Below are 27,517 nucleotides of genomic sequence, written 5' to 3' on the forward strand. Positions count from 1 at the left end.
AAAAGGCTGCTTATGGAATACTGTTATGTTAAACTTTACTTACAGGATGTTAAATCCTCACAACTAAGGTTTTCCCCAGAAAAAGATGAATGGAAACATCAGGTGCTTTTCAGAGTGGATAGTTGCTGCTTTGAAAGGTGGTTTTACACAAACACTAAATTACAAAAAAAAAAAAAAAACCAACAACAACAAAAAAAAAACCACCAAAAAAAAAAAAAAAAAAACCAACCACCAAAAAAACCCCTTCAAAACACAATGAGTTGTTTTTATTTCGTATGCACCCACATGTCAGCGCTTAGTGGTCCTGAACAGAAAAGTGGAGAATCGGAGCGTTTAGCCAGGAAATCGAGCCCGCCAATTTTGGGGTTCTGCGGTGCACACCGAGTTCTTTCTTAATCCCTGCTGAGGACCGCGAGAAGCTACAGCACCAAAACCAAAGTATGCACCGAATTCAAGGTTCTTTTTGTTCCAGTTGTCAGATTCCAAACTAGACCCGAATGGATGGCAACGATGACCAAGTGAAAGCCCTGTTTAAAACTTCAATTTGTAAAAGCAAAAGCAATTGTAGGGACAGAAAGAAATTCATCCGGAGGGATCATGTGTGCTTACGAGTGTCTTCTGTGGCCTTCCTGAGCTAAAAGAAAACGCGCCAGCGGATGGGGGCAGCAGAGGGGCAGGCGGAGGACCCGACGGTCATCTCCCAGGCTGGTGGAGTAACCCACGCGGTTCCGGAACTCAGCAAGGCGGGCCAGAGGCTCTTCCCAGCCTCACCTGATGGCTTCCGGCCAAAGCAAGGGAGTGTCACGGATAGTGTTGGGTGGAGCCATTTAGAAAGGGACTTGAGGAGGAGTAAGGAGAAAGCAGCACCCCTCGATATAAAGGTGGGGGTAGGGGGAAGAAGATACGGGGAAAGCCCTGAATTCCTCGCCAAAGGCCAATTTCAGAGGAGAGCAGAGGGGGGTTACAATCTATGCTTCGGCCAAGGGTGGTGGTAGAGAGTGGGGAGGGACGATGGCTTGGAAGGGGGACATCGTTTAAGACTTAAAAAAGAAACCAGGGGTGCAGACGAAGCACCCCCACACACCCAGCAGTAGTCCCACAGGCTGTGACCTGAAACCTTCACATCTACTCTAAGGAGCCGCCCCGAGCTGGAGGGCTGTTGCCGGGAAGGGGAGGGCGGCGGGGGGGGGGGGGGGGGGGGGGCCGGGAGGAGGCAGAGACCCCAGGCCATGTACTCAGCAGCAAGGTGATTGTGTGGTGTGTCTTTTCACAGTTGCGTCAGGTGCGCCCGCCGATTACGGTGGGGGCTGATTTAAATACACTTTCTTGATCCCAGAAGTTCGGCTATGTGGACAGTGGTTACACTGGACAGGATGATTTGTTATAGCACAACTTATATATTTCAAATGGACAAAATTAGTATCATTTACAGTATCTTATGATAAATTGCCTTTGAATGGGAGCTTCCTTTCCAGTACTTTGAGGTCTACAAGACGTATCTAGAAAATTTACTACTGTGGAAAATGAAGACTGCTTAAATCGAATAGGGGAAGGGCGGGCCTGCGGCTTCTCTTCTGATTAATTGCTGTAACACTGTCCTTCGGGCGGCTGGGGCAGTTTCATGTTTTCTTTCGACATCATCAGGCGCCGCAGCTCCTGCAGGACGACTTTGATGCTATATGAGTTCTGCCACTTCGCTAGCACGGATATGGCTCTCGGGTCCACCTAGAAAAAGGCAAACAGGAACAGATCACCGCCAGGCTCCCGATGAAAGAGTGCCGAACGCCGGAGTCGCGCCGCAGCGCAGACTCGAGCAGAATGCACTGTTCAAGCTGGACACGCTGGTCGCACAGGGCCATCTGACACGCAGAGTACCTGCAAGACACCTCCCGCCAGTCTAGTCTGTTTTGCTCTTTCTGTGACCCAGACCCTCACTGCTTGGAAGAAGGAATTGTGGGCAAGTAAAGCCACCTCTGGAGAAATGGCCCTGATTCTCGGCAAGACTCCGCACACCCAGCTCTAAATCAGTGACCTGCCCGCGGGCTGGCCGCCGCTGCCGCCCTGCTCAGGGCCTGTCCTTTCTCGGCCCCCCACCCAGGCGGTAGATGGCACAGCTGTGCAGGGTGGTTGGAGGACCAAACACTGGGTGGCCTGGACCCAAGCTCTAGTGACAGGGGCCTGCCTCAGAGTCATCCTTCCCCAGTTGACACAGATGCCCTAAAAGACATTTCTCAAAAATGTGGGTTGACTTCTAGACTGTAGGTGGAACTCAGATACAATATTAAACTCTGAACATACAGTAACAGAATTCTTTCCAATTCCCCCCTTCCCCCCACATCTTTGGAGTGCCTCAAAATACAGGCTTGGCTCACATGATGCCACGTGAGCCACGCCCTTGAACACCTACTGACCTCCCCTCTGAACAGACAGCGGGTCTCACAGACTCCGTGCCTTTGGTGGGCAACGGGAGGAGGAAGAATCTGTTAACTCTTCTTTGGTTTTGTCGTATTTCTTGTTGCCATTACTGCCTTATGACAAGTGAGACTAGTTTCCATTTACGATAGTGAAAAGAAGTTTTAAAAAAGCCAGGCCATTAGATTAAATATATATATGATACACCAGTGGCCCACAAATCAGGCCCACGAGGTAGAAGTGTGACCCTGGGGGGCAAGATCACCCCCCCCCCCCCCCGCCTCAGGATCCTCGTCTCTGCCTTGGGAGGTATCAGAGGGCGGAGGGAGTGCCCATCCCCCAGTGGCCAGCACAGTGCTGGCCCCGAGCAGGTGCTGTGTGGGGGATGGTCAGATACAACTGGGAGACAGACCCCCACCCCAAATCCGCACGTGTCCATACCGCAGCACGTTTTAATTTATCATCTGAGGGACACGTGGGATCAGGCCAAAGTGACCCTGAGGGTAAAGCACAGAGCATTTTTCAACCTCGAGGAACAGGCAGGGCAGAAAAAACAACTTACCACTCCATTAGAACTATTAACTCCATTCATATTAATTTTTGTTACAAATCTTACAAAGGGGGGTGCTTCTGGGTATTTAGGTCCACATTCTATTTTAAGGCTGTATATTCGGTTTTCGTAAATTGTCTGGAAGAGAAGGGTACAGAGATGTCAGGCAATTACAGAGACTCAACATTTCAGGCAGACCTCCCGAAGTCCCCGCCACCCCCGACCGCTGAACCGGTGCCGCTGTGCCCACCGCACGGATCCACCCGTCACATTCGATAAGCCAGTGGGCATCGGTCCCTACACTAGTGTCTGTGAATTCTGGCCTTGGGAGAATAGAAAAGGCAAAAAAGTTAGCATCGTGGAAGTTTTTGGTCAATACTATTAAGTCCAATCAGGACTTGTTTTTACGTTAATTTCCCGACTTTGCAGAGCCGCCCTGGATTCTGAGGCGGTGTGCAAGAGGCATTCTCCACTCAGGGAGCCACACGAAAGGTCCATGCACACCAGGGTCCTCAGCCAGTGTATTCAATGTCACTGTGTCCAAAGCACAGAACAGGCAGCTCTTCAGAGAATTTCAAACTTAAGCAGAAGGTGGGGCTGGGGTGTAGATACGAGAGCTGCTTCCCCCTTCACCACTCCGGGGCTGTGCCCTGTGCAAGGGACCTCAGCCAGCAGGTGCCACCCCCCACCCCAGCCCGCCGTCTTTATGACGACCCGAGGGACTGACATTCAGTGTGTGTGGGGTGGGGAGAGCACCAAGGCCATTGGGCCTACATGAAATATTTTCCTTCTTCAAACACCAGCCATGCCCTTTTTGGGAAACACTGGGCAAGTCCAATCTCCCACGTTAGTGAACTTCTCACTGCCTGATGAGCAGCAAAACGTGCCGCCACTGCCAGGCCGTTCCTTCTGCCCACAGCGCCCTGCCCCCACCTGAACTGCCTACCACAGCGCCTTCAAAGCCCCATGCAGACAGCACCTCCCGGTCCCAGCACTGCGCAGGGCAGGAGGCCAGTCCACGGCTGTCCTGTTATCACGCCGCGTTATCACTTGTGTCTGAGGACCGCACTGTGGCAATGCCTCCCCATCAGACGGCCGCCCTCGTCCTCGAAGGCAGGGGCCACCCCTGTGGCTCCCGTCTCTGGCACCTGGGCCCCTTCCTCAGTGCCTGCGGCACCCGTGAGTGCTCCTTAGAAAACAGCGACATCTGGCGGTCTTCGGGGAAATAAACGACAGAGGATGTGACTTAAACCCCTGAAAACCCTGTCTAAACAGTGACCTGTCCCAAATAATAAAACTGGAACGTATGTTGAGATTCAGAAGACATTCATAATATGTCCACAGAAACCCTTCACGTCCACTTAACAGAGGCTTCCGACTACGACAAAACCGAAGCTTGTATCTGGATTTCCACCTGCCCTCCACCTGCCCCACCGTCCGCAGGTAGTTAAAGCAGAAACCTAGCAGCCAGCCACGACCCCCTCTTCCTGCACCCCCTACCTTCTGATCACCAGTCTCGGCTTCTACCCCCAAGAGAGACCCCGCACCCACCCCCTTTCCTCCACTGGGGACCCTCATCTGAACCTCCCAAGTCTGCCTTCTCTCTGGCTCCCTACACTCCGTTCTCCACACAGCGGCCCGGCTGGCCTTTTCAGCCTGGAAACCGTCCCTCCAAAGGCTTCCCAGTGACCCGAGAAGGAAGCCCAAGTTTCCCGATCCGACCCCGCGCACCCCTGCCTTCCTCTCCTTTTGTTCTTCCGCCCCCCCCCCCCCCCCCCCCCCCCGTGCTCTGGTCTGCTTACTTGCCAGGTTGCCTTCCCTTGGGGCCCCTCCGCCAGTCCCTCATGCAGCTCCCAAGTGTCCTTCGCCCCGCCACCTGAGACTGACACCCAGTTTGGTGGTGTGGGACCTCCCCCCCGCCAAACACAGAGCAAGGAGGGAAGGGGCCTCAACAGAACTGGTACTCAATGTTTGTTGAATGAATGAATGTTGCCCTCCATGTTAATTTAAAATGAACAGCTTGTTGCCACTAAGGAATTTCCTCAGAGGAAAGAAAATTACTCAGTAAACGAAACAAGTGGGAGGCAAAGGGAGACGTGCTCTCTTTACGGACCGACTGACGGACAACAGAGAAGGTCTGTCCTCAGGACCCGGTGCGGTCTCCACCAGCAACCACACAAGGCACCCATCGAGTGCGTGGGCCCCAGCTGTGTGTGCACTCCATGGCTTTGTCCGACATACAATTCAAAGACAATTTCTTCCGTAAAAAAGTCCCTGGGGGATGAGCCTGTGGTAACTGCCAAAATCACAAAGTCCTTTAAAATGTTTCGATACCACATTTTGCAGGTACCCTCTGCTGGTCTGTTAGGCAGCTTACCAATGTGGCTAAAATTGCACTGACATCTATTAACAGCAGCATAAAAGCGGTGAGAAGGCGGGCAGCTCACTAGCAGAATGCTGACTGCTACACAGATCAGACCTTACCATCACTTTGATGCTACGAAATCTAATTTTTAAATACATCCATGCTATGACTCACTTCTTAGAAAAAAATACACAGTGAATTCTGACCGCTCATGTTCTGCTGGAAACGTCATTAAAACAGAGTGAAAAATGCCTCCGGTCACATGCACAGAGACCCCTGAGGGGTCCCTGAAAAGCCCGAAGTAAGGTTTTTCTAGAAAACAGGGCTCTGGTTTTCCTCTCTGTTTGAGTGCTCTAGGGACCTGGTGAAAAGGTTTTGTGGCAGAAAGGAAATGTGCCTGATGGAGAATTGCTAGAACATTCTGTCTCTGTAAAGAACGCAGTTCTCCAGATTCATTATTTGATCACGAAATAAACCTCTTCCCAGTGCTGTCGGGGCCTGAGCTGCACGGGACAGTCCGGCAGTGCCGACCAGAAGGCGGGCAGGCCTGCTCAGCCAGCAGGGCGCCTGCTAGGAGCGCCCCGCGGGCGGACTCCTCCCTGCACACAAAACACAGAGCACCGTCAGCCTCCGGGAAAATACCTCAACGATCGAAATGTCTGCCTGCAAGGGACTGACTCCGCAAACACGGCACATTCACACCGTCGGACACCCTGTGGCCTTTCCAAAGGTGGGGACGGACGCACGCACTACCACGATACTGCTGGTGGCGCAGCCAGCAAGCTGCAACACACGTACGATCCAGACACGGACAGAGGCCTGCCTCCGGCCCCGGGACACCCCTGCGCACGCAGGGTGCTCCTCCACGTGACAGAACAGCTCCAGAGCCTGCGATCACAAGCTTTTCCTGGGCCTGAAAATTATACACACACGAGATAATCCCATACATATTAATCAGGAGGAAAAACATCAGGCAAATTCCAAAGGAGAGACATTCCACAAAACACCTGACCAGTACTCCTCAAAACTGTCAAGGGCAACAAAGACAAGAAAAACCCGAAAGTGTCACAGCCTCAAGGAATCTACGGTATGACAACAAAATATGATGTAGTATCTTGTGTAGGGTTCTGAAACGGAAAACAGACGTAAGTAAAAACTAAGAACACCTGGATAAATGATGGCCTTTAGTTAAGAATAATGTATCGATATTTGTTCAGTAGTTTTTACAAATGTACTACATTAATATAAAATATTAACAATAAAGGAAACAGGCAGGGTGCAGGGGGGAATGGGAACTTTCAGTATTATCTTTGTAACTTTTCTGTAAAACTATTATAAATTAAAATTTATTTGAAAAATGTATAAGAAAAAAGAAATTTACGCAAAGAAAATGTCAAAATTTAAATTAATATATAATAAAATGGTGACATTAGGTCAACTGAATGTCAACTGCTCCTCAGTCTGAACTTTATGCAGTTACAGAAAAACGGTGTTTCTCGTGGGCGCACGCCGTGTTAGAGGGAAGGGCGGGCCCTCTGAGAGTGCAGCTGCGTGGGGCCCGAGAAGAGCGTGCTGACTCAGGTGTAAACGGGCAGGTCGATCAGAGGCAGGTGCAAAAGGAGCCACACCAAACCGCTGCTTGCAGTGAATCTGGGGAAGAAAGTGGGAACACGGAGCAGGGGCTAAGCTGGGGACGGGCACCGCACTAGGTGCCGTAACAGAGGAGTTAGTACAGGGAATGGGTTACACCTGTGTCACTGACTGATTAAGGGGGCCTGAGCTAGAACATGGATAACAACAGCAGGGAGCAGGTGGTAACCCCAAAGGCTGGGGGAACAACGGGAAGAGGCTGCAGCCAGACAGACTGAAGGCTCAGAGGAGAGGTCTCGGGAGCTGATCGATGACCTCTGAGGAGGGGGTGCTGTGCGGTCGGTGCTGGGAGTGTCCCCAAAAGCTGGAGGCTGGAGCCCGTAGTTTCTGCCAGAATGGAGGGCTGTGCCACCAGAGTGGCATAGACAGAGCAACTGGCAAACCAGGAGGAGCAAGTCCCCTCTCCCACCTTCTGGGCCCCCCCTGTGTCCTGAGTGGTGACCCTAACAGGAAGCCAGCTGACGAAGGAAAATGTAGTTTGCTGAGCACCAGCCCCAGGACCCACCGCAGAGCAGGGAAAGCCAGGCTTGGAGCTCACTCGCCAGCCCCCACACATGCTCCCTAGACACCGCTTGCTCCACACAGAAACTCCCCCTCTCTCCACAAGGCAGGGCATCCTTCTGAGGGAGCCAGGGGACCCACCAAGAGGCCACAGCAACTACTCACTTCCCTAGTTCAACCCTAGGGCCACAGCAACAGTCTACAAGCTGAAGGCTGAACTGTCAAGCCAACCACATGATACTAATAAAGAAGAAAGGCGCTCACTCCTTTCCACTCGCTTCCCGTTTCTGTCGGTGTCACCCAGCACAGCAGGTCCAGAGCCCACAGGTTAGAACAGAAATACTCTGTGGTCCAAGGAGAACTACCCCACATCTAACGCTGTGGACAGCTGAACATGTGCCCGCATTTTGCAAGGGGCACTTGGGTGGGTTTGAATTTGGAGAACTTGCTTTCCCCTTAAAAAAAGAAAAAAAAAGCATTCAAATAGCTAGCATACATACATAATTAAAGCATACTCAAAGAGTACGAAAAGGTACATGGAAGCCCAGACCGGTGTGTCTCAGCTGGTTGGGCGTTGTCCTGCGAAACAAAGGGTCACCGGTTGGATTCCGGGTTGGGGCACACGCCTGGGTTGTGGGTTTGGTCCTTGGTTGGGGCACATGCAGGGGGCAATTGATTGATGTTTCTCTCCCTCTCTCTCTCTCTCTCTTCCCCTCTCTCTAAAAGTAAATAAATAAAATCTAAAAAAAGAGAAAAGAAACATATGGTAAAAAGTAAGTCCCATGACCATCCTGGCCCCAGCCATCCAGCCAGATCTCTTTTGAAGAAGGCAGCCACCATCATCAATGTCTGTTCTCTTCTTCCAAAAGTACCCCAAGCACACAAGAGCACGTGCATCACGCACGTGTGACCTCTTCCTTTCCTCCTGCAGTGCCCTGTCACATGTGGTAGCAAACTCTGTATACAGCTTTGCACCTCACTCTTTTCCCTGAAATACCATGGAGCTCACCCCATCTTCAGCACACATAAATTTATTTCTTCATTTGAGTAGCTAAACAGTATATAGTATCGTCAACTTGAAAGACCCGGAGGCGGTTTCCAGTATTTTGCTACTATTGAAAACGCTGCATAAAAATAATCTTGCTTCTGGGGAATACATTCAAGAAAAGCTGAGTAAATTCCTAGTGGGGTTTCAGGATCATCTGGTAGATACACCTCTCCCATGCTGATGGGTTTTCCCTGGGATCGCACAGCGACAGGAACACAAGAGGGAGACGAGGTGCTCGAGTGCTCTACAGGGACGCTTCAGTGACGGCGTATATACACATACACCTTGTAAGCCAGCCTTAAACAGACTGGCCACAGGAGGCACCTAGAAGCAGAAAGTTCCTGTTACCAGTTTGCTTTTAGCCTTGGGGAGCGGGGGCGATCTAAACTACAGGGGTGACAAGAGGGACGACAGCAAGGGCAGGCGAGGGCGCAGAGAAACTGAAACCCTGCTGCGTTGCTGGTGGGAGTGTAGCGTGGTGCGGCCACTTTGGAAAGCAGCTCGGGCAGTTCATTAACATGCCCGCCCTCGGCTGGGTAGCTCAACACAGAGCTACCCAAGGGGCCAGCACGCCCGCCCTCGGCCTGGACACCGAGAGAGTCGAAGACGTATGTCCACATAAGAATCTGTACACGAATGTTTGCAGCATCTTTCACAATAGTCGAAACGTGGAAAAAATCCTAATGTCCATCAACTAATTAATGGATAAACAAAATATGGTATACTATATAACGGAATATTATTCGGTCATAAAAATGTAAGTGCTATTAAATGGGCGAACCTTGACAATATTATACCGAGTAAAAGACAGTCACAAAAGACCACATGTTACATGGTTCCATTTACACGAAATGCCCAGAACAGGCAAGTTCACAGAGATAAATGAAATCAGTGACCGTCAAGGGTGGAGGGGGCACAGAATGGGCGTGACTGCCAGTGGGCTGGGGTTCTTCCTTCTGGGATAATGAAAATGTCTCGACATCAGCGACAGGCGCACAGTTCTGAGTATAACAACCACTGAACTGTACATTTGAAAAGTGTATGCTATGGCAAGCGAACTCTACAGCCTGCGAATTACATCTCAATAAAGCTGCTGTTGTTTTGAAAGGCTGTATGGGGAGCACCTGGCTCACTGAGGTTACTCATGAAACGTCAGCCACTTTGGGAAGGAGAGAAACCAAAACTCAGGGTGACCGAACGTGTTTTTGGTAGAATGGAATCTTTTCAACAGACCTTAGTGGTTTATTTCACCTGTTTACTTATTTGTTCAAGTGCACACCCGTATTTTGCCGTGTGTAATATGCACTTTTGTTGCCCAAATTTTTGAGGGAAAAACAAGGGTGTGCATTATACATGGGTAGTACCCGAAATACCTTGTGTCTGTTCCTGTGTTTTATAATTATTTGCTACATAAGATTTCTTGTACCATATATTCAAAAAGATGCTAAAATTCCTTTATAATACAAAAATCAAATATCTGAATGCAAATAAATAAAATACTGAATTAAAAAATTAGAGGATTTTTTCCCATGAAAGTTTGGGCCAAAAACATGGGTGTGCATCACACGTGGGCGGGCACTACACCCGGGGAGACACGGTAGTTCAGTGGTACTGAGTGCGTGCACGCTCTGTGCACTGGCTCACCGTCAAGCTGTTAGAACCTGAACACCGGCCCGTTGATGAACACACCTACTGCACACCCGGCCCATTCACTCTTAGTCACTTCCAGGAGCTCTGCAGAGTGAGGAGCAGGGGACACTAGTTCTCATCCTCCAGAATTCTAAACCACTCTTAGAAGGAGAAGCAGAGGAGTGAAGGAAGCATCGTCATACAGCAGACTTTCAGGGACAGCAAGCACAATGGTCTCCATGGAGGAACGAGCTTTCTAGATCGCGTTTCCCCAGTATTTAACAAATCCAGAAAATCCTGGTTTTCATAGGTTTAAAAAAGATCAAGAAATGAGTAAAAGCAAATTGAGTATTTAAAAAAAAACACCCTGAACACCACTATAATGTTAAAAATTGAGTCAGGAACTAACTCCACACGGCAGTGCCAGCCACCTGCTGAGCGTTCACGACCGTACAAGGTCAATGTCAGACTGTCCCAACGCTCTGTGTGCCGACACTTCTGGGCTCTGGCCGGGACTCTCTGCCCCCCCCAGCGGGTGCAGGGCCTTGCGTGGAGAGCAAAGAATGAACACCGTCGTCCTGAAGCACAAGCCGACACGGGAGAGGCCCCGCTGCACTGAAGCCAAATCTCCTACTGTGTGTCCGAAGAGTGTCACAGTGTGGGGATCTATTTCTTCACTCCCACCTCACATCACTTCTTCACACCGGGCAACTCTATGCCGGGGACAGAGGAAAACTCAAAACAAACAGGAGAGACACAACGTGGCAGAGTGGTTAAGAGCATAGCCTCTGGGGCAAGACCTGGTTTGGGAATTACGAGCCACGTGGCAAGTAATTCTGCCTCCCTGAGCCTGTCTCCTTATCAGTTCAGTGGAACGCAGCTGATAAATAACCTGGCCAGAGGTTCTCCTGAGAATTAAATGACATTTCTCGGGGTGGGGGGGGGGGTTACTATGGTGCCATTAAAAAAGGTCAGCTGGCATTATGAAGACTGGAGCTCTCACGTATCACACACAAAGCTCTAAAAGAGAGGTGCCTTCCACTGTCTTCTTTTTTGCAATGGCCTCTGGGCCTAAGGGAGCCTGGGGCAGACCAGAGAGGACCAGGCAGGAAGTAGTGACCCTTCGTCCAAGGGCCCAAAAACTCAGGATACAGATGCATGGCAGACCTGGGAACAACGAATGAAAACCACAACCGTGAAGGCTTTCCAAGGTTTATTTCAACACTGTGTTCGGGAACGTTGGCTGTATCTGGAGCCTTGTTATTTGATAAGCCCAAGAGTTTGCTCTAAACTACATCTGAGGGTACCATTACCTCAACCCTCACTGCAATCTACATTGTCATGTAAATTCACACTATGAGTCTAAACAGGTTTTTGCTTACCATTTAGAGGGATTAAACTGCATCAGAGGAGGTTCAAATATATAAACTGAAACTGGTCAAAAAAGAATAGCCACATTTCAGAAAATATACCATTGGTGAGCTCTTTCCGTCATAAGGCTACTATTTTTAAAAGGAGGCACAGTGAATTTAAGACATTGACATTTATAGCCGTAGCTCGACGCTTACTCTTGGAGGCCCAATTATCATCCCTGTCCATCTGGTAAGTGTCATGTCTTCGTCATCTTCTAGACCCCAGCTAACTGTGCCATCTCCTACTCCTTTCTGGCCTTCTTCGAGTTCTTCCAACAGTCGAAAATTGCGAGGGACTTTTACTCCTAAAATAAATGGAAAGAAATTCAAGATACTAGCAACTCCAGGGGAACTTGTAAACCTAGAGCTACTAGCTCATTACAACCACGTGGGAATGAAGATGCTAACATGCACGTAATAGCCGTGAGTCGCCGTTCTTTGGACTTGCTGCTCTCCGAAGCTACTGGTAATCAACCAGCACAACCAGCCAGGAGCATGGGGTGCTGTTACAGGTGAAGGGGTGACCGGAGCAGGGCGGGGTGCCCAAACCTAGAGAGATACCCCACTCCACCCCCACAGCTTTGACAAACTTGGTAAAGGTTTACACGTGGAATATTGATTAATTTGGGTCCACTAATTTGAGATGAAAACCATCAACATCGAGGGCTAACGAAAGTGCCTTGGAAGAAAAGGAACAATCTGTTTTGTTCCTAACACACACTTTTGAGGGGACGAGTGTGCTCATCTGCCGGAGTGACTCAAACCACCTGGGGAGGAAGAGTCGCCCTGGCTATACCAAGTAACAACGACGTCCTCTTGATCAACTAAGGGTCAACCGAAGGCACCGAGGGTAACATTTTAGGTTACTTCAGGCACAGTTTCTCTGTGAGAAGAGAAACCTAAAAGAAGGTAGCCAGTTCTCTGATTTACTTCTTTCCCCCAAATCCCAGAGCCTGATGAGCAGCTCACGAAGGCAAGCACCCAGCCACATCCCACAGGTTCCAGCCACTCCTCCCGAGTTCAGGCCGAGGCTGGGGCCGTTCCCGGGGGTCTTCCAGAGCAGAGCCTCGGTGCCAGGGCCGAGAGGGGACCGGACTGTGGGAGGGCATGGGGAAAGTCTCCTGGGGTTGCTCCTCCAGTCAGTGCTGCCGCCCGAGCACCCCGCCACCCCGGCATTCAGCCTGTTTCCTCCGGCTAACCCCCAGGACCCAGGCATGCCGCCAGCTTTCTCTGCCTTAAGTGCCGAGCCCCCCGTGGGCTAGAATCTCGAGGGCAAGTAGCCCTTCACGTGTGACTGTGAACAAAGACCCCCTGGAGGGACTCAAGACCGTGGAAGGCACTCCCAGTATGTCTCAGTATTTCCCAAAGTGTGGGTGCACGCTACTACTGATTCAATTTGAACACCTGCCTGAGCATCTACTGCACACATCAGGCACTTTTCTAGGCACTGGGGAAGACGCAGGGAACGGCACAGAAATGCCGTGCCCCCCTGGAGCTTACACGCTAGTGGGACACACGTACTTGACCAAAAGAACTGACACAAAAGACACATCCAGGTGGTGTTCTGAAGCAGAAAGTAATGACGGGGGAGTTACAACTTTAAGTAGGGTGATCAAAAAGTCATGTTACAACCGGGTGTCACGACGGACGACCCGAAGACCGGGAGCCTGGCTTACGGCTGGCCGCAGGGGAGTGTTCCAGGCAGCGGAACAGCAAGTGCAAGAGCCCCGCCTGCAGCAGGACCTTGCCCACAGCGCCCAAGACGGGCAAAGATGCCAACTGCGCTGCAGCAGGAAATCAGGGACTCCAGCTGTCACTGAGTGACACACAAAAGCCACTGGGGTTCCAAACAGAGGAGTACCAGGACCTGACTTGTTTCTGACAGGTCCCTCTGACGACCGTGCGAAGGACACGGTGAGGGGAGCGAGGGCAGAAACGGCCAGGAGGCTCTTGTCGGAACCCCGAGAAAGGTAACACCGGCTGGGACCCGGTGACGGCAGGGAAGGCAGTGAGAAGCAGCACGAGGAACCCCAGGTGTCCTGAGGTCCGAGCCGGTAAGATCGGCGGTCAGACGGCCTGTGATGCACGAGGGAAACAGGCGTCACCACGGCTCCCAGGCTTTCGGCCTGAGCAACGCACTGGAGGACGGTAGGGGGCACAGGAGTGAACGCTTGCTTTTACAGTTATGTGTTTACTTTTAAGAATAACTTATTTACCTGGCTGGTGTAGCTCAGTGGATTGAGCACGGGCTGCGAACCAAAGTGTTGCAGGTTCGATTCCCAGTCAGGGCATATGCCTGGGTTGCAGGCCACGGCCCCCAGCAACCGCACATTGATGTTTCCCCCCCCCCCCTCTCTCTCTCTCTCTCTCTCTCTCTCTCTCTTTCTCTCTCTCTCTCTCTCCCTTCCCTCTCTGAAAATAAATAAAATCTTAAAAAAGAATAACTTATTTAGGGCAAGTAATATATACTAACATCCCATTCATGCTGGTGGTAAAACTCCCCTTTTTAAAAGAAACGTAGGCCCTGGCTGGTGTGGCTCAGTTGGCTGGAGCGTCGTCCTGCAAACCAGACCATGGCTTCGACTCCCGATCAGGGCACATGCCTGGGATGTGGGCTCAGTCCCTGGCTGGGCTGCATACAAGAGGCAGCAGCTGACTGATGTTTCTCTCCCCCTCTCTAAAACCAAGAAGCATGTCCTCCGGGGAGGGCATAAATAAAGTAAAATAAATGTTAAGCAAGAGAGTCAGTTGATTGAAAAAAATCAAACAGCAAAATATCAAATAGCAAAAACCTGAAATCATACTTGAATGGCTTGTCTGGGAAACACTGGCATTTCTATCCATAGAACAACCAACTGGATTCTTTAGCCATTCTGAATTAAATGTCCTCCAACAAACACGCAACTAAAGGATGCTGATGACATTACAAGCAAAAAGCCAGAGAATACAACATCTTTGGTTCAGAAAGTGGTAAATCTAAATCTTTAATAATCCTAACTAATTTGGTTTAGGGAAAAAATCACCGTGTATCACTATCAGTTCATTTAAAAACCGGAACTAACAAAAACGAATGCTCCAGGAGCACAGAATCACACGGACAGAAGACCGGTGAGCACCCGAGGCACCTGTCACCGGTGGTGCAGCGGCTGCACTGTGCTCCCCCTCATTCCTGTTGAAGCCCCGACCCCCGCGCCGCCCGCAGAATGGGACTGCACTTGGAAACACTGCCTTCCAGGAGGTGGTGAGTTCAAGCGAGACCACCCGGGTGGCGCTTACCTGAGCTGACTGATGTCCTTAGGAAAAGCGGAACTGGGCAGATTCCAGGATACACAGAACAAGCAGACTGACGGCTGTCAGAGGGGAGGGGGTAGGGACTGGGTGGGGGCTCAATCCCTTCACCGGGGAGAAGGGTGAAGGGACTGAGGAAGGAAAGAAAGAAAAGGAAGAAATGAAAGAAAGACAGACCCAGGGACACCGACAACAGCAAGCAGCATGGGGTGACCGCCGGAGGGCAGGGGGCCTGGGGGAGGAGAAGAAGGTGAAGGGGGGATACATGGTGACCTGACGTGGGATGGTGAACACACAATACAACAGACAGACGTCGTGCTGTTGAACTGTCAACTGAAACCTATGTGAGCTCATTAACTAAATTATTAATATTCCAATAAATTCAATACAACGAATAATAAAACTAAATTAAAAAAGAGGAAACTGAGACGCACAAGAGACAGCAGGAGGAACGACCGTGTGAGGACAGCGGGCAGGCAGCCGCCTGCACTCGGGAGGCTCTGACTTCGAGGCGCGGGAACTCTGAGCAAGTCAACGCGCCATCTGAGCCGCCCGCCTGCCATTCTGTCACGGCAGCCCCAGTCAGCTAACCGAGATGCCGAGTGACATCTTAAGTTCAAGTTGGAAAGGACAGAGACCAAGGTGGCAAGAGTGGGTATCTCTGGGTACAAAGATCATGGGTGATTGTTTCCCTTTTCTGTATTTTCCTGATTTCTTCTACTTCTTGTTATTTGCATAGCGAACAAAACATTAACAACACTCTCAGGACCCACGTCAACCACACCGCAGGCCAGGTCCTGCTTCCGGGCCCTGGCGCTCGCTGTCCCCTCTGGCTGGAACTCTCTTCCCCAGACACCCGTCAGCCGTGCTCCCTCGCCTGCTCCGGGCTCCGCTGTGTGACCCCAGGCGGCAGTAAGGACCGCGGATTCTCAGAGAGTGGGAATCTCACTGAATGCTATTCCCTAAGTGACTGTGTTTTTTAACTCGTTAGGTCAAACGAACAGCAGCAAAGCACGACAGCTTCCACAGCGAAGTCCTTCCCTGCTGCACACACACACACATGCCTTCTTCCCGTGCGGTAATGACCCGACACCGTGCCAGACCTCAGAGGTGCCGTGAAAGAAACAGAAACGGGGCCTCCCCAGCAGAGTGTGAAGTCTCACTGTGGAAACGAGATGTACACATACCAAGTTCAATAAAAAAGGATCATTAAAATATATGCCAAACATAATCTATCACAGGACCATATTGCTCAACCTCTGGGGGGCTCACAGACCCCTCTGAATTTGATGAAAGCTGAAGAGGTGGGGCCCCATTACTAGTCAGGATGGACTTCATCCTGAGGGTGATCGGTGCAGGGCTGCAAAGGCTCTGAGTAAAATGTGGGGTACAGCCGAACTGCTGGGGACCATTCACCATGGGCTGGGAGGCCTGGAGGCCGTATTAGGAAAGTGCTACTGCAATACCAACCGTCTCCAAAACCAGAGACATTTGCTTAGAGCAAATATTGTTGATAGCATAAGTTAACAAACTTCTTTGTTTGGCCTAGATAGGCAGAAAACAGAAGGAATATTAAGAGATTTACGGCAGGGATTTAAAATGACTGTGGTGGTAGATGCCATTTTTACTATGTCGCATAGGCTTCAGATAAATATTTGTTGAAAATTAAAAAAAATAAACACAAAACAAGCAAAGGATAAAAAAGCATACAAACTCTATTTCAGAAGAGACAGGAATCTTTGATACGAAGACTATACAAAGTCAACCCAGGCTTCCATGTAAGTGTATACTCACATAAATGATCTTTAGATACTTTTTTTAAACCCTCACCCGAGGACACTTTTTCACTGATTTTTAGAGGAAACATCGATGCAAGAGGAAACACCGACTGCCTGCCTCCCGGGCGTGCCGGGACTGGGGAGCCAGGCACCTGGATTGGGACCAAACTGCAACCTGGGCATGGGCCCTGAGAGGGAGCTGAACCTGCAGCCTTTTGGTTAACAGGATCATGTTCCAACGAACTGAGCCACACTGGCCAGGGTGATCTTTAAATACTTTTTATGACCACAATAAGATACCTGATCTACCACTCCATTTCAAAAAGGTTGGTCGGGGTAACGGCTAAGTTATTTTTCACCAATAAGAATCAGAGTGTAGTATACTTCAGAGAAAATTCTTTAATTTCTCAGCAGAGGACTGAAAGCACTGGCTCACGACCCTGCTCCACAACTTTCTAGCAATCTAGCTGTGAGCCCGTGCAAGTGACTTAGAGCCCCAGCCACCCTGAGGCTCTCAGAACTTCCTGCCCCTCCCTGTGGGTGGCGGGATGAGGGAATGAAGGGAACCCCAGTCAGCACTGTAGTATCCATCATAAGATTTAAAAAATCCCTCACTTGACCCTCTACGCCCTTCTAGCTACCATCTTATTTCTTTGTTCCTTTTTAGCAAAAAGCCTCGTAAGGGCTGACTAGACTCCTTGCCTGCAATTCCTCATGCTACCTGCACCTACTTCGATCGGGCTTTTCTGCCTAGTCACTCACCAGAACTGCTCTCGTCAGGGGCACCAACCCTCAGTCCCCACTCCGAGCTCCCGGAGCTCTCAGCAGCACCTGATCGCTCCTTCCTCTAACTCTTCCTCAGCTCCAGGTTCTTTCCACCTCCCTAACCTCCCAGCACCAGCTGCGGGCCTCCTCCGGGCACAGCCCACAGACCGGGCTCCTCTGCCTACTCTATCACCCACGTGCTTCTACTCAGCTCAGGGAAGCTGATGACGCTCTCATTTACATTTTCAAACAACTGCCTTCTAGGCATCTCCATTTAGATGCCTAACAGGTCTCTCCAACTTAGAAACTTCCAAAAACCCTCATACTACTCAAAAACTAAAACCTACCCGCTCTTCAATCTCAGTGTATCGTACCAGATCGCTCTAGCCGAAGATCTTGCAGTCATAACAAGAAATCTTTCCCTTATATCCCATAGCCAACCCATTTCCAAATACACCCCAGATATGACCATTTTCCCCACCTGCACTGTGACCACTGCAGTCCACACCGCCTCAGCATACCTGTTATGTCTACCTGGCCTACCTTCTCCACAGTGAGCCTTTTAGAGGTAAGTTAGATCCACCTCTCCCCTACTCAAAGCCCTCCCCACGGCACCCCCCTTGCAAGCAGTACACACCCAAACTCCCAACCTCCCCTACAGCGATGCACCTGCTTCTCCAACTCCCACTTCCTGCACCCTTCCCCGGCCACCCCGTCCTCCTTTAAGTTTCTGAATGAGCCAACTGCCTTCCCACCTATGCACTTCCTGTCCCCTCACCCTAGATTACTCCGTCCAGAGCTCTAACTAGCTGGCTGGCTCCCTTAATCCTCATGAAGGTGTAACTTTCCGTTCCCTGTTTTGCTTTCCGTCTCACAGCGCTCACTACCACTTGAAATTAATTTGTCTGTTGAATCTGAACATAAACTTCACGAGGGTAAAACTTCATCGGTTTTGTGCACTGCTGACTTCAGTACCTTGATGAGTGCTCTGCCCGGAGCGTGCACTTCCCACGCTTGCTGAATGAGTGAGTGAGGGACTCGGCGCTAAGCCAGGCACATTATTTCAGAATGGTGCTCGATGTCACAAAATTCTAACTCTGGTTTATTTCTGAAAACACAGCAGGGACACTCATAGTACTATTAACAGAAGTCTAACATTATAAACACCATCAAACAGGCTCAGCTGAATTTTAAAGAGCCTGAGAAACACCACATATTAACACTGGAATATAATGATCTCAAGCAGAAACACGAATCTTAAACTAGAAGCCAGCCTGCAGAGGTCCTCTCAGGGCCCCCCTCCCCCCACACACCTTTACCCCCACACAGTGTCTGCACTGTCCTTTTTTTCTTTAATTTTATTTTCTTCCTCTTGTGTTGTCTGACTCATGCTTTGCGCTTCTCAAGTACAGCTGTGACTCACCCGGTCCTGCCCCCCCACCCCCGCCCCCCCGAATCTGGCAGGCTGTCTGGCGCGGAAAGGTGCTCGACAAATGCTTCCTGGGCAAACAGCATCTTGCGCACGGCACCCTGGGCACTGAGACGGTTCTCGGGCTTGAGGTGACTGTTACTGGTAACTAGCTTTCTTTTCATCTTTTTTAGTTTTATTTTTTAATGAAGTATAATCGAGATTTTGGGGGAAACTTACTTTTTAATGAGGGAAAAGTGGGTTTTCATTCAAACCATAAAACCAAGGATTCTTCACTGTAAAATGAACTTTGTTTCATAAAATACATATGAAAGCATGCTCCTGGTATTCCAAACCATTTAGAAACTGAACACAGAGTTGATGCACCAATATTTTCTACAAAGCAAGAGCATGTACTCCAAGTGGCCTGACCACATCCTAGTCCTAGGACATCACGGGCACCCCAAGGACATGAGTGCAAATACTGGTGGAGTTCGGAGATCCCGGAGACCAAGGTCCTGTGAGCGTATTAAGGCACAGGTGAGGATCTCATCCCATCCCAAATGTAGAGTAGAAGCTCAAAACTATGGTATATTAATTTTAACAAAAGACTTCACTGAATATAGTAAATTAATTAAATCCATGTATGCCAAACCCCAGGAACACAGCAGATCAAATACACTCTAACATATTTTTCTTCCTACAGCACTTTAATCCGCCGAATCAACCTAAATGTTCAGATCCCTGACGTTAACCTGTGACCCTGACTCCTAAAAGGCAGCCGGAGAAACAGCGGCAAGTGACGGCACAGAGGAGGTCAAGGTGACTGCCGCTAATAGACTTCAACCACTAAAAAGTTAACCATGAAAATGTGAAGATAACTTCACCAAGGTGCTAAAATACCACAGAAAATCCATGATTTTTTAAAAAAGAAAACATTTGTTCCTGTTACTTGAGAATTCTTCTTTCCAGAAGGATTCTCCCTGGATCTGTGTCAGCATCAAAAGTCAGCCAGTTACTCTCCTGGCTGACGGAAACGGAAAAGCCAGCAGCTGCAGGACATTACAAAGAATACGCGTACGACACTTGGGTTGAAAAAGCACGAATATTTGATAGGGTTTTACACCATGTCATAGTACAGCATTTTTTAAAAGAATGTGTTTATTTATAGTATAACATTTAACGCAGTAATCTGAAACACAGCAACATATTAAAATATTTCTGGTACAAAAAGGATTTTGAAGCATCTTTTGGGGAAATCATGACTACAAAGCAGCAGCTATTACAGCATGCCCATCTTTTTAAAAAAACTACACTTTATTGACTGTGCTATTATAGTTGTCCCAACTTTTCCCCCTTTGCTTCCCCTCATCCAGCCCCGCTCACACCACTGCTCCTGTCCATGGGTCTTGTGTGGTTTCTCTGGCTACTCCATTTCCTATACTGTCCTTGACATCCCCATGGCTATCCTGTAACTACCTATCTGTACTTCTTAATCCCCTCACCTCTTCACCCATTCCCCCACACCCCGCTCCCACAACCCTGGCCTGGCCTAGGTATTGATTTAAAAGTGGCAGAGCCTCAAAGGTTTCTCCTGAAAAGCAAGCTGCTAACTGAAACTGGTTTGGTTACCTATTCAGGGAAGACAGTGCATTGAGTTAGGAGTCTGGCTGGAAAATACGGAGGCCTAGAAGGTGATGCATCTGGATTCATTGTTCCTGAAAAGCGGATATAAAGTTAGGGGAAGTTAACTTTTATTTCTGAGCAACTGGCAAGTGCAGTCTGGCTGCCTGGTTAGTGCCTGCCATGAGCACATTTCTCTCTTCTACTGCAATGGTTCTCCAGTACGGTCCCCAGGCCTGCACCTACAAATCACTTGGGAGCTTGCTAGAAATGCAAATTCTCAGGCCACACACCAGGCCACTGCGCTACACCACAGAACTAGGGATCTGAAACTCCAAGGGTGGGGCCCAGCGAGCGGATGAACTCTCCAGGTGATTCGGATGCACACTCATTTGAGAACCACTGATCTAAGGGGAAGAAGAAATGGTGGCAATCATTCTTTACAACCCAGATAATGTGACAACAAACACCTGATGACAAAAATGCAAGACCCTGTGATTTTTTTTTTTTTTTGGCTGTGAGGGACACCACGGCCAAAGATCAGATTTCCTCTGACAGGGTGGAGACGAAGAACAGGACGAGGGAAGTGTGTAGGAACAGTAAGTGAAGGAGAGGACAGAGTTAACTCTACGCCCAATCCATTGAAAAAGGGCAAGACTGGAAGCAGGAGGCTTTTGCAGTCCTCTAGGCGAGAGAGAGATGGTTCTGGCTGGGCGGGATGACAATGGGGACGGGGAACAGGAGGACCTGGCACCGGCCGTGCGGCCACACCTACTGGGTTGCGATGGGAAGAATGCAAGGGCAAGGAAGGAATCCTAGTTGACAGTCACCACTACCCGCCCATGAAAGAAAGAATCAGCTGAGGCAGAAACGTCGACGGACCTGCCGAGGGTGGCAGGAACTCGGGATGCCGAGCTGCAGAACAGGCGACGGGGCTGGAAGAGCGACAACAACGCAGCCAAGGGCACAGGTCCTGGAACAGAACCGTCCTGGTTCTGTACCCTGGCTCTGCGAGGCCCTGGCTCTGCGCCTCCGTTTCCTCACACTCACAACGGTCACCTGCTTCACGGGGCCGCTCTGAGAAACGAGATGACGTACGTAACACAGATCCAGCCCGCCGCGAGCCTGAGGAGCGCAGCTTAGAAAGAAGTCTGAAGGGCTTGCACGCACGTTGTACATGATATGGGGTGGGGGTCCCCAAGCCCAACAAGCACGAGTTACTGAGTGTAAGGTCTAAGGAACAGCTTCCTTAGAAGTGGACCTCATATTACCCAGAATGGAATACCAAGGGGCCAGGAATACATTTTGTATTCCACTTTCATCAAATTACTGTAAGCGACATTCACGTGAAAGAGAAGAGGGAAGAAAGAGAATGTGGTTGGTGGGAAGGGGTGGTTTCAAAGTCACTGTGAAGGGGAAAATTGTCATCCTCAAAATCAACCTTGGCAGTCCCCGAGAGGAGCAACAGGGTGTACCACCCGGCAAAGCGCTCCCCCACCCCTGGCGCAGATGCCTGTCTGTTCAGCTGAGCACTGGATGGAGTAGTTTTCTTGAAGCCAGGCCCACGGTGTACGAAAGGCACTAGGCTACAACAGGCACGACAAGATGCGCGCACAGTGAGACACTTCGGGGCAAGATCAACAAAGAGCCTACAGGTTCCCATCATCTCCGCCTCTCTCTGGGAAACACCCTTGGATGGAATGGGACCTCCACTGCCCACACGGTTAGATCTCTGTAGGTTGCGTGTGTGCATGAGGCCACGCCAATGCATGCAAATTTAAAGCCATGCCCAGCTGGGGCTTACTCTTCCGGCACACAGTTTCCGGTTACCTGTCAGGGAAGCCCGTGGGATGCTGGGTGAGAAGGACCTGGCAGCCAGGAGCCAGTGTATGAGGTCCTGCAAGCCTGGACAAGGCAGGAGGAGGTCACCTGCCACAGCACGGGCACAGGGAGGGATTCTAGTGGACATTTCACAATCCCCCCTCTAGGATACATGCAGAAATCACATCCTGCAGAAGCAAGGGAGGCGTGAAGGTGCTGCAGCCAAGAGTGAAAGCAGTGACCAGAAAAACTAAGTTCAGCCCTTACAGGAACTCAGAGGCTCCACAGCTGCTTCCTGGCCACCAGGGGCGGATCAATCGAGGGGCCTGTTCTCAACTCGACTAAGGAAGGCCTCAGGTCCCCTGACCACACCTGAAAGACTTCCCAGGGTTAGAAAGCAAAGAGGTCGGTACACTCACTGTAGTTCAGCCCAATTAAGGTCTCTCAGCCTCCCCTCTTAGCGCTCTGTGCTGCTTTCACTGCCTGGGGGCGCAGGTCGGGTCTTGTCATCCCCTCTTTCTCAGACTCTTATTCATTCAACAAATATTTACTGAGTATCTGTACTTCATACCACACATTAGTTCAATGGTTTCCCTTCACACTGAACAAAATCCAAAGCCATGTCTCTCCAGCTCATCATCTGTAGCACGCCTCTCTTGCACACTAAGGCCTTTATTTTCTTCTTTCAACGTGCCCAGCTTGGTCCTGCCACAGCGCCTTTGCACTCACTGTCTCCCCGTCTCCTGCCTGCGACGCCCTTCCTGCCAGTGGCTCCTCCCATCATGTGTCTCAGTTCAGACGCCCCTCTCCGAAGTCTTCCCTGACCCCCTCTCCAGACACCCTTTCCCACACGGCAGGGTCTCCTTCCCAGCATTTACTGCCGTCTGACACTGTCTCTGTTATTTGCTCCTCCACGGCCTTCTCTTCTCCCTGACGAGGGGAGGAGCTCCGCTAGGACAGGGGCCATGCCGGCCTTGCCCGCTGTTGACAGTGAGGCGCAGCAGCCCCTCTATCAGTGTCTGCGGAAAGCACCGGCAGAGGAGTGTGGGGAGACCACTTTAAGGCCCCTGGGAGCCTGCCCCCGCTCCCTAAACTGTGCAGAAGCGTTCCGCTGACTGCGCCAGAGAGCAGCTGACGCCGCTTCGGAGGGTCACCACTGCTCTTCTGAAGCGCTCTCCAACGGGCAGGGCCTCAGGGGCTTCGGATCAGGTCGCTGGCACTCTGGACTACAGGTGGCCAGTGTTAAGTGACTGGCAACAGGGCTGGGATGTGATGCCGCCAGAACGCTGGCGGCCACGGGCACATCGCACCTCCCTTTCCCAGTTCAGAGCAGCCTGGCAGGGGGGGTCACTCTGGGGAGAAGTCTCCCACAGCAGCCTGGCCTGCCTCAGCCTCTCTCTTCTGACAGTGCCTGCGCTGTCCCGGTAACGAATCGACTCAGCACTGTTTCCACTGAAACTGCAGTCTGGGGAGAACCTGTGGTCTCCTCTGCCCTCCCGGAAGACCCCCTGCTCTAGCGTAAAAGGCAACCCGAGGGAGGTCAGGCTGGTCAGACCCCCCCACCCCCACCCCCATCCACTGCCTCCTATTCCCACCCACAGCCAGACAAGGACGGCTGCCTGGGATCCCGGAGAACACCAGCCTGGACAGACGGCCTCCACTCAGCCGCTCCTTTCAGGGCAGCCCTAACAGTGCTGCTGCTGCTGCTGCTGCTGCTGCTGCTGCGGCCGTGAATGCCGAGGCTTTCAGGACCCAGGCTAGTGGCCCTGGTCACTTCCTCCCTGCGAGCTCGCCCCCACCTGGGAGGCGTCCTCGGCCACCAGCACCGGCAGGCACTCCAGGGCACAGCCTTCTCAACAAAAGAGGGACACCCGCGCCCCCAAACCCCGCACTTCCGGAATCAGCTCCTCTGGGGACCTCGGCCAGCCAACCCTCCCCCCGTGCCCCGCCTCCTCGGGGTGTTAACCACCCCAGGTCCAACGGTGGGATGCTAAGTCTGAAACGGGCCTTTGGGGGAGGGGGGAGCCAATCCCCGGGCCCTCTTAGGGGTGCAGAGCAGGGAACCCAGTCTCAACATAAGCGCTGCTTCTCTTGGCCTACCAGGGACCGGGCGGACTCCCCCTCCCCAAGGGGATCCCTCAGTCCCGCTGCCCATCCCGGAGAAGCGGGGTCTTGCTCGCCCGCCTCCCTTCCCTAAGCAGCCGCGCAGGAAGTCCCATCGCGCTGGGCCCTCGGACCCCGCATGCGTATTTCCAGTGGCCGGAGGGGTCTCCCTAAAACAGACCCTTCCGGGGCAAGCTCCCCTCACCCGACGAAGGAGGAGATCGTCCCCCTCTGGCAGACACATCTCTGAAACCCTCGCGGCTGCCAGCTCACCTGCCTTTCACCCAATATCGCAGGTTCCCCGCTCCCGCCCCACCGGAGCCTGCCTCCTAGCATCTGTGTCCTCAAACGGGGGCTGCGGACGACAGGGTCACTCCCTTCACGACCGGCCGCACCGGCCAGCACCCTCTGCCCCCCGCTCACCGATCATGGGGAGACGCCCTGGACCCCCCCGCCCCAGGAGCAGCCAGCCCAAGGCTCCCCATTCTTTTCTGATTATAATGGAGACTTCCTAAGGATCCCCTTTCCAGATTAAAACGGACGTCCCCTCGGCTTAACCCCGTCCCCAGAACCAGCGCTGGAAGCGTCCGCGCAGCCAAGGGGGGAGGGATCCTCTCGGTCTTCCCTCCGGGTCTCGGTGCCTCCTCCCACCCATCCCGACGGCCTTCTCGAAGTCCCTGCCAGACGGACATCTCCAGGCTCCCCCTTCCCCCGCACCCACAGCACCCAGGAGAGGACTTCCATCAGCTTTGGGGCGCCTCCTCCTCCTGTGGGGAACCCTTCGTCCTCCCCAAAGAGCCGCCGGCCCCGATCTCCTCGAGCGTGCCTCTAGGCTCGCCACTGTCCCGTTTAGGCCACTCAGCAGCGCCGCGGGGCCCGTCCCTTCTTCTCAGCGGGGCCCTCACGCCGCCCAAGGGAGCTTCTGGGCCTCGCCGCGCCGCCCACAGGCCCCTCAGGCCCCCGCCCGTGCTTCCGGCCGCAGCCTGCTCCTCCTCCCCACTTCAGGCCGGCCGGGTCGCCGCCGCAGAGCCGGGCGGACAGAGGCAGCGCCAAGGCCCCGCTCACGCTGCAAGGGCCTCTGCGAGTCCCCGATCCCCGGTCGGGGCCCGCCTTCCCTCAGCCCGCCGGCCCCGGCACCCCCGCTCACCCGAGCCCGTGGTGGCTGCCATCTTGCGTCGCTGTCGCTCGAAGGCCGGCCCCTTCTTCACCCCCCACCCGATCCCGGGCCCTTCTGCGCAGGCGTGCGCGAACGCGCAGACGCCGCCGCTGACGCCCGCTCCGCAGACCACGCGACCCGACGCGGGGGAGAGTTTTTTTTTTTCCCCCTGCCTATTTACAGTGAGCAAATATTTGTGTGCGCGAGGGCTCAGCATCCTGCATGTCCTTCCGAGCTCGGGTGCGAAGGAGGTATTGAGGTGCTTGGGGAGAGGGCAGGGGTGATCCGTCTTGGGGGGGCGCAGCTGTAAAAGAAGTAGAAGGGAAGGAAGCTGTAAAAAAGCGTCTATTTCGCTTCGGGCATTTTCCTATCTGGTTGGATCCTCGCTACATCTCTACCAGGTCGGGGTTAATGTGGAAAATGAAGCTGAAAGGGGTTAAACGATTTATTTAAACTCAGCTGTTAAGTAAATGAGTCAGAATTTGAACCCAGGCCAGATGTTCTTGCTTCCTGAGTTGATACTTCCGGGCCAGTGGAGGCTTGTCAGCGGCGCAGATAATTGGTTTGAGGGCATTAAGGTGGCAGGGAAACCATTCATTCATCCACTCATCAATTCACTTGTTCATCCAAACAAATAATTAAACAAGCGTCTACTACGTGCCAGGCACTGTGCTAGGTGCTGGGGATGGATGTATAGCCCTGAAGAAGCAAATTTCCATTCTTCACTGGCTCGTGTTCTAGTTGGAGACAGAGCAAGGAAACAAAGAGGAAAAATACATAATTAGGATAGGATAGAGAGTAAACCAGGGAAGGGGTGGCAGGGGGTGCTCAGAGAGACTCCCGAGGTGTGTTCACATTTCAGGGGAGCCCCGAATGATGAGAAGGAGGTCTGAGGGATGAGGAGGCAGAGTGGACACGGTTTGATCACAGGCCCTGAGAGCATATTTCCTCCTTTACTGTAAATGGTCTGAGAAGCCCTTATATGGTTGTGGAAACAGGCCGTGAGAAGGGAAGGGACTGCTTCAAGGTCACCCAGCTACACACTGGCAGACGAAGGACCAGAACCTTCAGTGGAGAGGAACCAGGAAGCCAGAAGCCCCTTGTACGCAGCACATCCAATTCATCATCACCTTGTTCCGACAGCATTGCTTCCTGAGCCTTTCTCAACTCCATCCCCTCTTCCTGCTTGGGGTAGGCCGCCCTTGTCTTCCACTCAGATGACCCCGGCAGCTTTTATTCCGGCTTCCATGGTCTGTCCTCGACATGGTGGCAGAGTCTGCTCAAAAGCCCTTCTGCTAAAACTTCCAGAAATTCCCTGTTCCCGCAGGATGAAAATACAGACTCTACAAATTAAGTGATCACAGAATTATCATGCAACAAGGACAATCATTAGAATGACAGTGGGCCTAGTATAATCTTATAGGGACAAGGAGAAACCAGGACTCTCCAGGGCCAACCAGGATGGATGGCTGCCCTATCCACAACCCTGCACTCTGGGCCAGGGAGGTGTCTAAGGCACCAAATTTAAGAAGGTTTTCGCCCTGAAGCCCCGGCGCTGCACGTGCGCAACCCTGTGAGTGCCTCCCTGAAATCTGCACCCTGGGTGCTTCCCTTCTCCCCGCCCCCACCGCATGGCCTGCGCCTTGAGCCTCACTGTATCCCCAGTTACACTGGCCCATCTCAAGGCCTCTGGGACACGTTCTCTTCTCTCCTCAGGGCCTTGGACTGTGCTGTTCCTACTCTCCAGTCCTCACGGCCAGCATCATCCCGTGGTTTTGACAACCGAGGTCAAATTCAGCCATGATAGATTCTCAGTTGTGCATCTCCTTCCCATCACTGGCCACACACAATTACCTTGACATTATTCCATGTACCACATGATTCAAGTTTACCTTGAAGAGAACAGAAAACATTTGCCCTGGCCTTTGGGTCACTATATAGCATCAGGGAGTAAGTGGGAAAGCACTTAGGCTTCTAAGGTGAACCCTGCTCTGGTGTGTAATTTTCT

General features: G+C 51.7%; 1 protein-coding gene across 2 annotated transcripts; it reads right to left on the minus strand.

Annotated features, from left to right (window-relative positions):
- Nucleotides 1–244: 244 nt before the first annotated feature.
- UBE2V1 (ubiquitin conjugating enzyme E2 V1) lies at nucleotides 245–25,607 on the minus strand. 2 transcript variants are annotated; one of them, XM_028523955.2, is made up of 4 exons: nucleotides 25,501–25,607; nucleotides 11,724–11,872; nucleotides 2,975–3,100; nucleotides 245–1,725 (listed from the first exon to the last, which is right to left on the minus strand). In XM_028523955.2, the coding sequence occupies exons 1-4, from the start codon at nucleotides 25,520–25,522 to the stop codon at nucleotides 1,579–1,581; spliced, it is 444 nt and encodes a 147-aa protein (XP_028379756.1). In that variant the 5' UTR covers nucleotides 25,523–25,607; the 3' UTR covers nucleotides 245–1,578. The 2 variants fall into 2 exon arrangements, with proteins under 2 accessions (XP_028379756.1, XP_035865856.1); XM_036009963.1 differs by lacking the exons at nucleotides 11,724–11,872; nucleotides 25,501–25,607 and adding an exon at nucleotides 11,538–11,697.
- Nucleotides 25,608–27,517: the final 1,910 nt, after the last annotated feature.

The sequence above is a fragment of the Phyllostomus discolor genome, chromosome 9 (assembly GCF_004126475.2).
Source record: "Phyllostomus discolor isolate MPI-MPIP mPhyDis1 chromosome 9, mPhyDis1.pri.v3, whole genome shotgun sequence".
Taxonomy (NCBI): Eukaryota; Metazoa; Chordata; class Mammalia; order Chiroptera; family Phyllostomidae; genus Phyllostomus; species Phyllostomus discolor.